General features: G+C 35.0%; 1 protein-coding gene across 1 annotated transcript in view; it reads left to right on the top strand.

Annotated features, from left to right (window-relative positions):
• The first annotated feature begins 8,795 nt into the window (after positions 1–8,795).
• Positions 8,796–11,066, top strand: part of LOC129217296 (polyadenylate-binding protein-interacting protein 1-like) — a 49,818-nt gene continuing 47,547 nt past the window's right edge. Inside the window, 1 exon segment of the mRNA XM_054851571.1 lies at positions 8,796–9,054. Within this exon segment, the coding sequence (XP_054707546.1) occupies positions 8,880–9,054 (175 nt within the window). The 5' untranslated portion in view covers positions 8,796–8,879.

The raw sequence follows: 11,066 nt of genomic DNA, 5'->3' as shown, positions 1-11,066 counted from the left end.
AATTTTGAAGGGCTTAAATAATTGCTGAATAACTGATCTAGAACTAAGAAAGACAAGAACTTCTTCAAGGACACACTCTGCAGTACGATCTCAAGTGCATGATGATGGCAATCCAAATGTTATATATCACTATTCAGTTTTTGCTTTAAAAAAATTCCATGCATAATTTATACGGTTGGTATTGCAAGTCGTTGTATCAAACACTACAGCTAGAACAGTTAGCAATAAAGAGCTATCATCTAAGATAGCATACACAACTGAAGAAATATCTAAGGAAATTCCGAGTAGCTGTTCAACAGTAGGATCTGAAGCTATCACGGTATTCCTGTCGGCGTTCTTTTTTAATTTACATCTGGATGTAGCTTTGTATCTCAATGAATAGCTACAAAATCTAAATTCATGAAATTTAATTTTACCTCTCGAAGATTTTCTTTTGCTCTCTTAAGGAATGTACGATTGATCACTAGGTCATTTGGATTTAAATTTACTGCATCTACATAGACTGTAAATAAATGAACAACATCTTCATCCCTAATATGGCATTTGTCTAATAGTGATGAATGGTGAGCAGATATCAATAGTTGTCAAGCTTTTTTGCATTGTGGTAGACCAGCTGTAGAAAACAAAATTTCAACAGGTTAGGATGGATACCCATTTCGGTTTCTAAATCTTGTGAATCGCAAGAATTTAATGAAATAAAGGACTATGTACTGAAATAGAAGAAAATTAATTTAAAGTATAGCTTTCTACATTGTTCCCCGATCCGAATATTTTGTTTTAAATTTATATTTTAGCTATGGAAAATACAGTATATTTTTATGTTAAGAGTAATCGAGGATTTTTCGAAATTTATGTTTTAAAAATTAAAAATTGCATAAGCATTTAGGTATGTTTATAACTAAAGAACAGCGAATTAAACTATAATTGCAATTACGTATATTTTTAGCATTGAAACCTTGAGACTCTATTTGACACACCTATAACATACACAGGGAATTTTGTAAATCAACACCCCCAAAGCCTGGAGGAGGCAATTTGTTGTTGTCAAAGATCGTTCACTAATGGCCTAGGTCATTCATTAATGGCCTATAGAAGCCCTTGTGTCCATCTTGATTGGAAGAAACGTTCCCCTGCCGCTTGGTTGGAACAAGCGCAGAAGAGCGATAACGCTTGACCCAAGGCCATTGGTGTACATTTTATTCTCTGTAACATGTTAAATTTTACAGAATGAAAGTGAGAGAATGGTCGGTCTGGAAGTAACAGCACCTATTGGGGTTCAAAATTACTTTAAACATAAAACGTTAGAATATTTTTATATAAAAATGAGAAAGTCCGTAATTTTTTCTTCCAAACTCAAAAAAGGGGGCCCTAGGGGCACGTGTTAATATTCATGGATTGACTTAAAATTTTGCAAGGGTCATTTATTTGCACAATGGAACAAATTGAGGGGGCGTCGCGTAAAATATCTGCAACTTCAAAAATAAGGACCACCCTAATATATATATATATATGTTATCTCAGGACATTGATTTTTATATATTAAGATTGAAAAAAGTAGTTTTGAAGCTTTGAGGACCATAAACTCTGGGCCCAAATATTAAAATTTGGAATATTTTCAAAAAAATAAATAAATAAACAAATAAATAGATGAGCTCATTGTTCAAACAACTTTTTTTTTGCTAAAATTAAGATTCAGTTTTTACAGCAACATGTAAGAAACAAAATTTATGCAAATTATTTGCAGCCGATAATCTATACTAATATTATAAAGAGAGAGAGGGGGGATTTTTGTGTGTTTATATGTTCGAGGTAATCTTCGGAACCACTGCACCTATTTGGAAAATTCCTAAACTATATGAAAGGTGCTTTCTTACTGAGTAACATAGGCTATAATTCGAAAAAAATCCGATAAATAGTTCTTTTTTTATTCCAATTTGGGCCCAAATTTCACGTAAATTGCCTATTATTGGCTATTAAAGGGGTGAAAAATTACTTGCACATATTAATATTATGTATCGTTGAAAAGGGTAGAATTTTCCGCATTCTAAACAATTTGTTTCAATGCTCTAACTTAATTACGGCGGGAGTAATTTGCGTTTTTAGCTCGAACTTTTTTAGGCTTAGCTGAAATTTAGGCACTACTTTCTTCATTAAATCTATCAATAAAAAGTGAAGGAATTGTCCCACAGTTTTCTTTTTGACACCATTGGAAAAAGCAACATTTTTTACTCCAGATCATTCTCGAACTATGGTCGAAAAAATTAGCTTCTATCTTCAATGGGAAAAAAAAGTTACAAGAGGTTTTAAATCAATTTCGGTTGATATTTCGATAATTGGGAATCTGGCGCGGTCGTCCCATTTTTGGCGTAAATAATTTAATTTTGGTAACCCTGCTGATTTATAGTAACCCTATGTGAATAGATGTTTCCGATCTCTTTGATTTGATTTGCAAAGAAAAATACCTCTCGCGCAGTCTCTGGAGCCAAAAATTGACGCCAGCGAAGAAATATCGACAGATTCCCAATTATCGAAATATCCCCCAATTTGGAAATATGTCATTTTGATTCATTTTATTTTCGCGTTTCCACGGTTGCGCTTTTTGAATTCATTGTTTATTTCCTTATTTTGCATTTAATTCCTCAAACTTATTTTATCTCATGTTACGTTTTTAAAATCCATCTTTCGCATTTTAATTTCTTAAAAGTATTTTAATATCTGTCGTCATTGTTTGGAAGGGCAATTTTGCATGGTGTTTTTTTTTTCTTTTATTTAAGCCTGATTGTTGAATATATGTCACTTGACACAATTTTTATTCTCAAGGTAGACCGGGCAAAGCCGGGCAACGCAGCTCTTAATATATAAAGATTTGAAAGCTACTGTTAATGTGATTTTATAACTTTTTGTTTGTTTGGCGAAACATTTATTATTGGCAAGGAAAAAACATCCGCTTCACTCGCAAAAGGGCTGGGTTCCGGTAGCGTGGCCTCTTGGCGCGTTAGGCGCTGAGTAGTTCAGTCTAGGATTATTGTTTTATGGCAAATGTTAATGTAATTCATTGTTTTGGCGATTTGTTTTGAAAGAAAAGAAACTTTTGGTTTATTTTTATACGAGTGAAATGCACGACATTTTCTTTTTTGAGCAATCACGATTGCTTATTGTTCTCCACTTGACTGTTTTTGGCGTCCTATCAATTTATTTTCCCACTGCCACCCTCCACACCATCACCGTCGACCGGCTCCTCATGATGCCGCTCCTATAGCGAAAACCCTCTCCAGGTTGCATCCATGTTCTATACACACGCGCATACGTACACAACTACACACACACACGCACACATACACACGCACACAAATACATACACACATACACATATACACACGCATACATACAGACACCTGCACATATACACACACAAAAACATACACACACATACATTCAACTACGCACACATTCATGCCTGCACACAGATACATACACATATGCCTACACACACATACACATGCCTCCTACACACAAACACACATACCCCCCACACACAAACACACACGCCTACATACACACGCTCGTGATTGCGAAAAACATAATTTGAATTCAAGATGTCAAAATTCAAATTAATTTTACTTTTTTTTTTCTGAAGACGATTTTTGATTGTTCCACGGGATGTTTTTTTTTTTTTTTTTTTTTTTTTTTTTTTTTACGTTAGACGGATCGATTATGATAGCGTGGTTGCTGGGCAAGTTTTGCGATAAACAATAGAGTTGCGGAATTATTTTTACGTATGAAAGATATTATTTGATTTTTTTTTTTTTTTTTTTTTGTTTATTTGGCGAAATATTTTAAATTGCAGTGAAAACCGCTTCACTCGCTAAATAGAGTTTTAAAGCAACTGTAAATCTAATTTAATGATTTAACGAAAAGTTTTAAATTTCAAAGAAACTTAAATAGTTTTTTTTTTTTTTTTTTTTTGAAAAGGTGTGTACGCATTTTATACAAAGAAAAATGATCATTTCACGTTAGAGGGGGAGGGGGCGTAAATTTTTTTTTTAATTAAACGGACTTCCATTAAATTTTTAGCTCGGGCATCGCTGTGCGGATACTGCTAGTTTATAAAATAAACTTGAACTTAGAGGACATATATGACCCATAACCCATATTGGTACTTAAATTGTGAAATTATGTTAGTTTAAAGGCTTAAAAGTTTTCTTTGGACAAGAGTCACAAATGCAAACATCTTATTTTATTCCATGTACTGATATTTTATAGATTAAACTACTATGTTGTGGACACATTACGAAACTTGTTTCTGTATCTATATTATGAATTCTTGGATCTAACATGTCTATGTAAATTTAACAGAATAAATGTATGTTCCCTATACAATTCCACATTTTACGTCACATTTCGACCAAATTTGTAAGGGAGGTACTTGGGCACCCGACAAGAAACGTCTTAGGGTGGTTTTTGAACACCAAAGAAATACCGAACCGTTTGAATTTTTATTTCAGGTCCAGAAAATGGCATTTTTCTAATATGAGGCCTAAAAATTGCTCGCAAAAAATAGAATAAAATATCCATAGAAAACCGTGATTTTTCTGATATCAGATAAATTTGTTCCAATGTAAGGCAAGTTCTAAGTTTTTAACAAATTTTATGGTAAAATGTAGATAAGCCTTCAATTATCATTGTTGATCACGGTCATGCTTTTATTAAAATTTATTGTTAAACTTTAACAATGCTTTTATTAAAATTTGCAGCGTGAAGCAAATCACTGAGAAGCAAGATTTGTTGCCGTTTTTTCTTCGAATATGAACAAATGAAATTATGGTTTTTGTATTGAGGCTTTTCATGTACTCAGGGGATTTAAATTTTTTCCTTTTTGGTTATTTTGAGGCAATCTGTCGGGAAATTTTATTTTATTTATTTATTTTTATTTTTTAAATATTTTTTTTTTCCGTTTTGCTCAAGTGTTGATTTTTGAACCACGCGTCAAGTGACATAACTTTTATTTTCGAGATAGACCACCTACACACTAGAAACTCTAGTCTGGTGATGCACTGACTCGTGGTATGACGCCTTGAATTGCTATGAAGCAGATGTCGCGGTGTAGAAGGCGCAATTAAGATTACTGAAATGAAAATAAGGGAGGAGGACAACCAACAGGGTTTTTTTTTCTCTCTTTTCTTTCTTTCTGTCTTTTTTTTTTTTTTTTTTTTTTTTTTGAGCAATCACGATTGCTTATTATTGTTCTCATTTGACGGTCCTTGGCGTTCCGATTCCGTTTTCAGCTTGGACAAGGGGCCTCTGCAGCAGCACCCCCCCCCCCGCACTGTCCCCCCCCCCCCCGGAATCTGCTTCTTCTGAGCGGTGACGTCCTTGTCCTACACACACGCACGCTTACACACATACACACTCACACAAACACGCCTTTATATACATACACACTCTCACAAGCACGCCTTTACACACATACACACTCACACAAGCATGCCTTTACACACATACTCACATGCCTACGTGCATACACACAGGTCTACGCACACATACGAGTCTACACAACACGCACGCGCGCCTACATCAACGTGCGCTTACGCACACATGTAGAACTGTACACACGAAAATCGCCCAGGAGGAAGGGCAGGCTTGGGGGAACAGGAGCCGTTTCTAGAAGCAATAACTCCAATGAGTAGGGTCCTGTCTCAACTCGTAATTGCGAAAAACATCATTTGAATTCAAACTTTCAGAATTCAAATTAATTAAACTTTTTTTTTTTTTTTTTTTTTTTTTTTTTTGTGATTGGAGCGAGGCGCATGCTAGTATTTTTCCCCGGGACCCGGTTGAGCTCTCGGCTTCCTTGCTGACTTATTATCTGCAGCCCTGGTAAAAACATCTCTGACCTGCATCACTGTTAAAAGACTGCCTCCCCCCCCCCCAGGTGGTATTTCGGTTTTTACATTAATAACATTTTTCCTATTCCTCCAAACAAAAAATGAAGAGCATGTTAAAAATCTGCACAAATTTCTTTTTTTTTTTTTTTTGATATTTTGGCAAAATAAATTTTATTGTTGTTGCTTTCTTAGATAAATAATTTTGAAATTCTCCCGTAATCGTTACAGATTTCTGATTTGTTGAAAAAAATGCTCTTCAAACAGCTAAGTTAGAAAAAAGAAAAGTGTTTTCTATACATGTTCATCATCAAGAGTTTTTTCTAACAAAGTTTGTTTGATGCTAATCTGTCTCGTAGAATCTAATTATATTTATTTCTTTATTTTTTTATGTATTTATTTATCTATTTATTTATTTGAATTGAATGAAAAATTGTTCAAATCAAAAAGTGAAATATGAGAATAAGGTGTCCTAGTCGAGATCTTTGACAATCAAACTATTCGCTTAAAATGATTAGGGAGGGTGGACAGACAGACCGACAGATGCATCTTTTCCCCATCTCAAAAGCCTGCTTTCCGATTTGTAATTTTTCATTATTTATTCCATTATTTTAGTGAGTTTTGAGGCTTTTTTTTTTCTTTTGAATTATATTTTTAGCAACATTTTAAAGATGCATTAAAACCTTATTTCATGCCCTTTTTTCTTGTTTCTTTTACTTGTACGAGAAAGTAGGCTCATGCAGACAAAGACAAACCAAAAACTGAATTAATTTAGTACTATTTGTCTTGGAAAAGCCCTTCGTTCAAAACTCTTATAATAATTATTACTAATATTATTGTTTTAGGGCAACAATTTTAACTCATGGCACTCGTTGTTTCAAATTTGAACACTGAGTTTTCCTACTAAGTTCGGAAGCATCAGGGTAAGTTTTTCCGCTTTATACAAAAGAGATAAAATTTTCTTCCATGGAAAATGCCCAAATACAAGTCAATCTGGCCCACACTGCTGTTGTTGCAAAAACAAATCAATGTGGCCCATAAAGGAAGTTTAATTTCCTTACTCTATTACCGTGCCAGAGTTTGGTCTTTTCTGTTACTCTATAGTTGGGAGCAGAGGCGGCTGGTGCACGAAAAAGTGTGTGTGGGGGAGGGAGGCGTCAAAAGAAGTATAGGGAAAAGGAAGCGGGGCCCTCTGAGGCTGTTTCTTTTTTTTTTCTTTTTTTTTTCTTTTTTTTTTTTTTTGTAAAATTGGGCTGTATTACGCAATGAATTTTAACAAAACTGATTTAATAATTTCTAAAAATGTAGAATGTGGCATCAAAAATTGGAACCGATGGCCACCGTAGACTTTCCCCTTCCATTTTAAAGATCCACTCTTACGAAATAAGATGAGAAAAACTCAGTTATTTAGAATGTTTTGTTACTTTCGTAAAATAAATCAATCCACCCTATAAAAAATTATTTTTCAACTTATCATTAAGTTTTAACTCTGAAAAGTAAGGGGGCAAGACCTCTTTATTTTTGGAAGTGAGGGGCAGTTGCCGCCTACGTTGGTTGGGGGTTGGGGGAACCTAACTCTTAGCACATCACCCCCGTGATACTAATATTACGAGGTACTTAGTATTACGGGGCATTGCCTGGCAGCGTCGTAATGCTGTGGTTGGGATCTGCGGAGCTTTCACAATGCTGCCAGGTTTTGCTTGAACCAAGTACATAAACCCATACCGAAAGGAATTATTATAACGTGGGACATGCTGATTGGGGAAGAAATTTCCCATTGCTGAAACTACTGTTGCTATTCTTTCCTTCTTCTGCTGCAATTATTCCTTTTAACGGAACTGTTACTGTTTTTTAATGGCGTGATATTAGGTCAAACTCCATGCCAACACCAATTCATTTAAAAACTAGGCAACCAAAAGCTTGGCGATGTATCGCCAAGTGGATTTCAATTTAGAACATCACATTAAAATTAAAACGAATAACAACTCCTTTTGTAACATTGGAATGCAACCAAAAGGAGAGGTACTCAACCTCACTGGACCCCACAAAGACCCTGTGAAATTTTAATCTTCTGCGGCATACCGTTTTTAAAAGTTGCTCGAGATATACATACGTACATCAAAACATTTGTGAACATTAAATTGAAATGAAGTGAGTTTAAAGTGTTTTATATCAATGAAAATTACAGTCGGATCTCGATAACTCGAAGCTTATAACTCGAATATTCCTTTATCTCAAAGTTCTCTTGAAACTGCTGTGGAAACTTTCCTAGTCTCGAACTATGAGTCAATAACTCGAACTTTTTAGCCAGTCCCTTGGGACTTCGAGTTATCGAGAGTTGACGGAGAATTCGACTCAGTTTCGGCAAATAAACCAGCGTAGCTTTTCCATTTCGTTCAATAATTTTAACATACACGGATGACATTTTTTTCCCTTTGCATAAAAGTTTAACACTCTGAACATAGAGCAATGTCATCCTATCTAGATTCTCTCGCCAAGTGGCGCACTTGTTAGTTCCTTTCAGTTTCCAGTTCATTAAAATATGTCGATGTTCTGCTTGAACAACAGACAATCCATAGCAAAATTAGACAAGAAAACCGAAATTGTTTTGAATATTCCGTTATTTGTAAAAATTATTCTCTTATTCCAAATGTCAACGATCAAGGATATGTATTTTGAGCAGAGAGTCCATAGATGGCGAAGGACATTGTAATAATAAAAGAATATTTTAAATGTGCTTCTACACAAAAAATAAACTAAATTAATTTCAAATTTTCATTTATTGTACATTATTTCTTTTATTACAGCAAAATTAGGATCTAAAAATTTACATGTACAAAGGTCAAAAATGATTTTCTTCGAAGTGAAGTGAAAAACCTAATTATTGTTGTTTCCTACGTTGTCAGATGGCAACACGTTTGTCAATGTAGTCATTTTAGAAGTAGGGTTCTAAAATTTCGTAGTTACTGTATTTTTTGTGAATTATAAACATAGCAAATGGAGCAAAATGAAGGCACTCCTGGTGGGTATGGGCGAGGGAGACCAGTCGAAATAACAGAGCTTCGTCGGCCCCTATCGTTTTCCACGTATGCAACCCCAACAGAATATGTACCAACAGAAGCTAATACCAATGGAGTTTATGCTCAAAGTTCGTGGCTCTCGCCATCAAGAGGTAAATAAAACTAACATGCTAATCGTATTATGTGCTGAAATCTAGTTTTCTTTTTATGATTTCATTAAAAAAGCACCTAAATATTAGTCTATTCAGTGCTAAGTTACATGGCAAATACGAAACTATTTGTTCGTGTGTGTTGGCAGACATGTACTTCAAAGTTCAAGTTACAGCTTATTTTAACTAATCTTTCGTGTAGTTTTTCATTTTAGACTTCTGAACTTAGTGTTTAAAAGTTGTTTCGTCTGAACATCTGAAAAATGATCTTGACATTTAATAGCACAATAACATTCTCTTGTTCTAAATTGTAATTCTGTTTAATTGAACTCATCTGCGTTCCTTTATTTTTAACTGTTCAACTGTGTTCTAAAACTTTCATTGCAACTAAGTTTCCTGTTTATTTTGAAAAAATAATCTTATAGAGCAATTAAACTGCCAGTATTAAAGTTTTTTTTTTAATGGAAATCTCATTTAAACCATAACGAAATTGATTTGAAAATTATTTGTTATTTTTGAGGTAAATTGATAGATTGGTTATTTACTTCAGCTGCTGTTTGTCTTCTTAAACTATGTATGGGGGTAATTTGAATATTGAAATTTTTAAGTGCCTGTTTTAAACATTGGATTAATCAGCTTATGAACTGACAACAAGTGTCTAGTTTGCTTGATATTTTTATGTTGAAGGTATGTTCTTTTTTCTTTGAGCAGTCACAAATTGTTTATTATCCTCACTCGACCAAAGTTGATGTTGCCTTGATTTTTCAGATTGCCATTACAACGGTTGTTTCTATTTAGGGAGCCAATGGAATCCAATTGATTCCATGCTGTTGTTAACTAAAAATGGGCCTATTCAAAGCTTTTTGAAGACAAGTCTATTTTGCTTTATGAAAAACTAATACGGCTTGGAGATCCGAACTGGGTTAGCTATCAAACACATACTAGAAATCTTAAAATATAATGTGGATTTGTTCAAAAAGTTTTGTATTTTGCAAGGGGGTGAGCCACATGAAAATTCACAGATGATCATGAAATCCATAAACTCCTTAGAGATCTATGAAATTGAGTTAAATCTGAATCTTGTGAATAAAATATAAAAGATTTAGCTCCAGATGTCCTCAGGTGCCTTGCCTTGGAGCTAATCTATACTGAATATCCTGAAGAAAATTAGCTGCATGTGTATACAGATGGATCCTATTCTGTAAGCTATATGTCTGCAGGTTCCGTTGTCTTTCCCAAACACTTCTCTTTTTCTGCTTCCGCAGGAAAAAACAGAATGGCCTTTGGTGGAGAGGTAGAGGTTATCTGTATTGCATTGAAGCAGCTCCTGGACTTCCTACACAAATTTGAAAAGATTGTTATACTCTCGGGACTCACAGGCAACCATACACAGGCCATTGGTTCTGCCAAGGCTCCTATATCTGTTGAGGTCCTGCAGTGCCGGGAGTTGATGCGCTGTATCAGTCAAGAAGACAAATGCATCAAGTTGCAATGGATTCCTGGGCATTTGCGGAAACAATCAGGCATACTCTCTTGCACGTAAAGGTACACTTCTATAGCAAACAAATGTTGCTGGACTGTCTTTTCACTCAAAAAAGCTCTTCTGGAAACAAGTTTTGAGGTTGAAAATTGAAGCCCAAATGCAAGACCGGTTAAATATAAGACCTGGACAAGCCAAGATCTTGCTAACATACCTGATGGCCCTCGACGGGAAGTAGTGGCATTGTTCCGGTTGTGACAGACATGACTGTCTGAATGAACATCTTCTTAGAATTGGCATTTTTGACTCCTTTCTTTGTTCATTGCGCGATCTTGAAGAACCCTTTAATAGAGCTCATCTGCATCGATTCAGGGCACTTTGTGGCTCAACCGACTCTGAGACGACCCTGTATTGGTGAGCCAGATAACGCCCGATGCAATGACTGGTCAATTTTTGTTAACTTATTCACTGTTGTACATGTTTTCATGTTTGTGCTCTATTAGTGTAACCTGCCTCGCCATTAGAAATTAGAAAA

This window comes from Uloborus diversus, chromosome 2 (assembly GCF_026930045.1).
Source record: "Uloborus diversus isolate 005 chromosome 2, Udiv.v.3.1, whole genome shotgun sequence".
Taxonomy (NCBI): domain Eukaryota; kingdom Metazoa; phylum Arthropoda; class Arachnida; order Araneae; family Uloboridae; genus Uloborus; species Uloborus diversus.
This window is presented reverse-complemented; position numbering and strand designations above follow the sequence as displayed.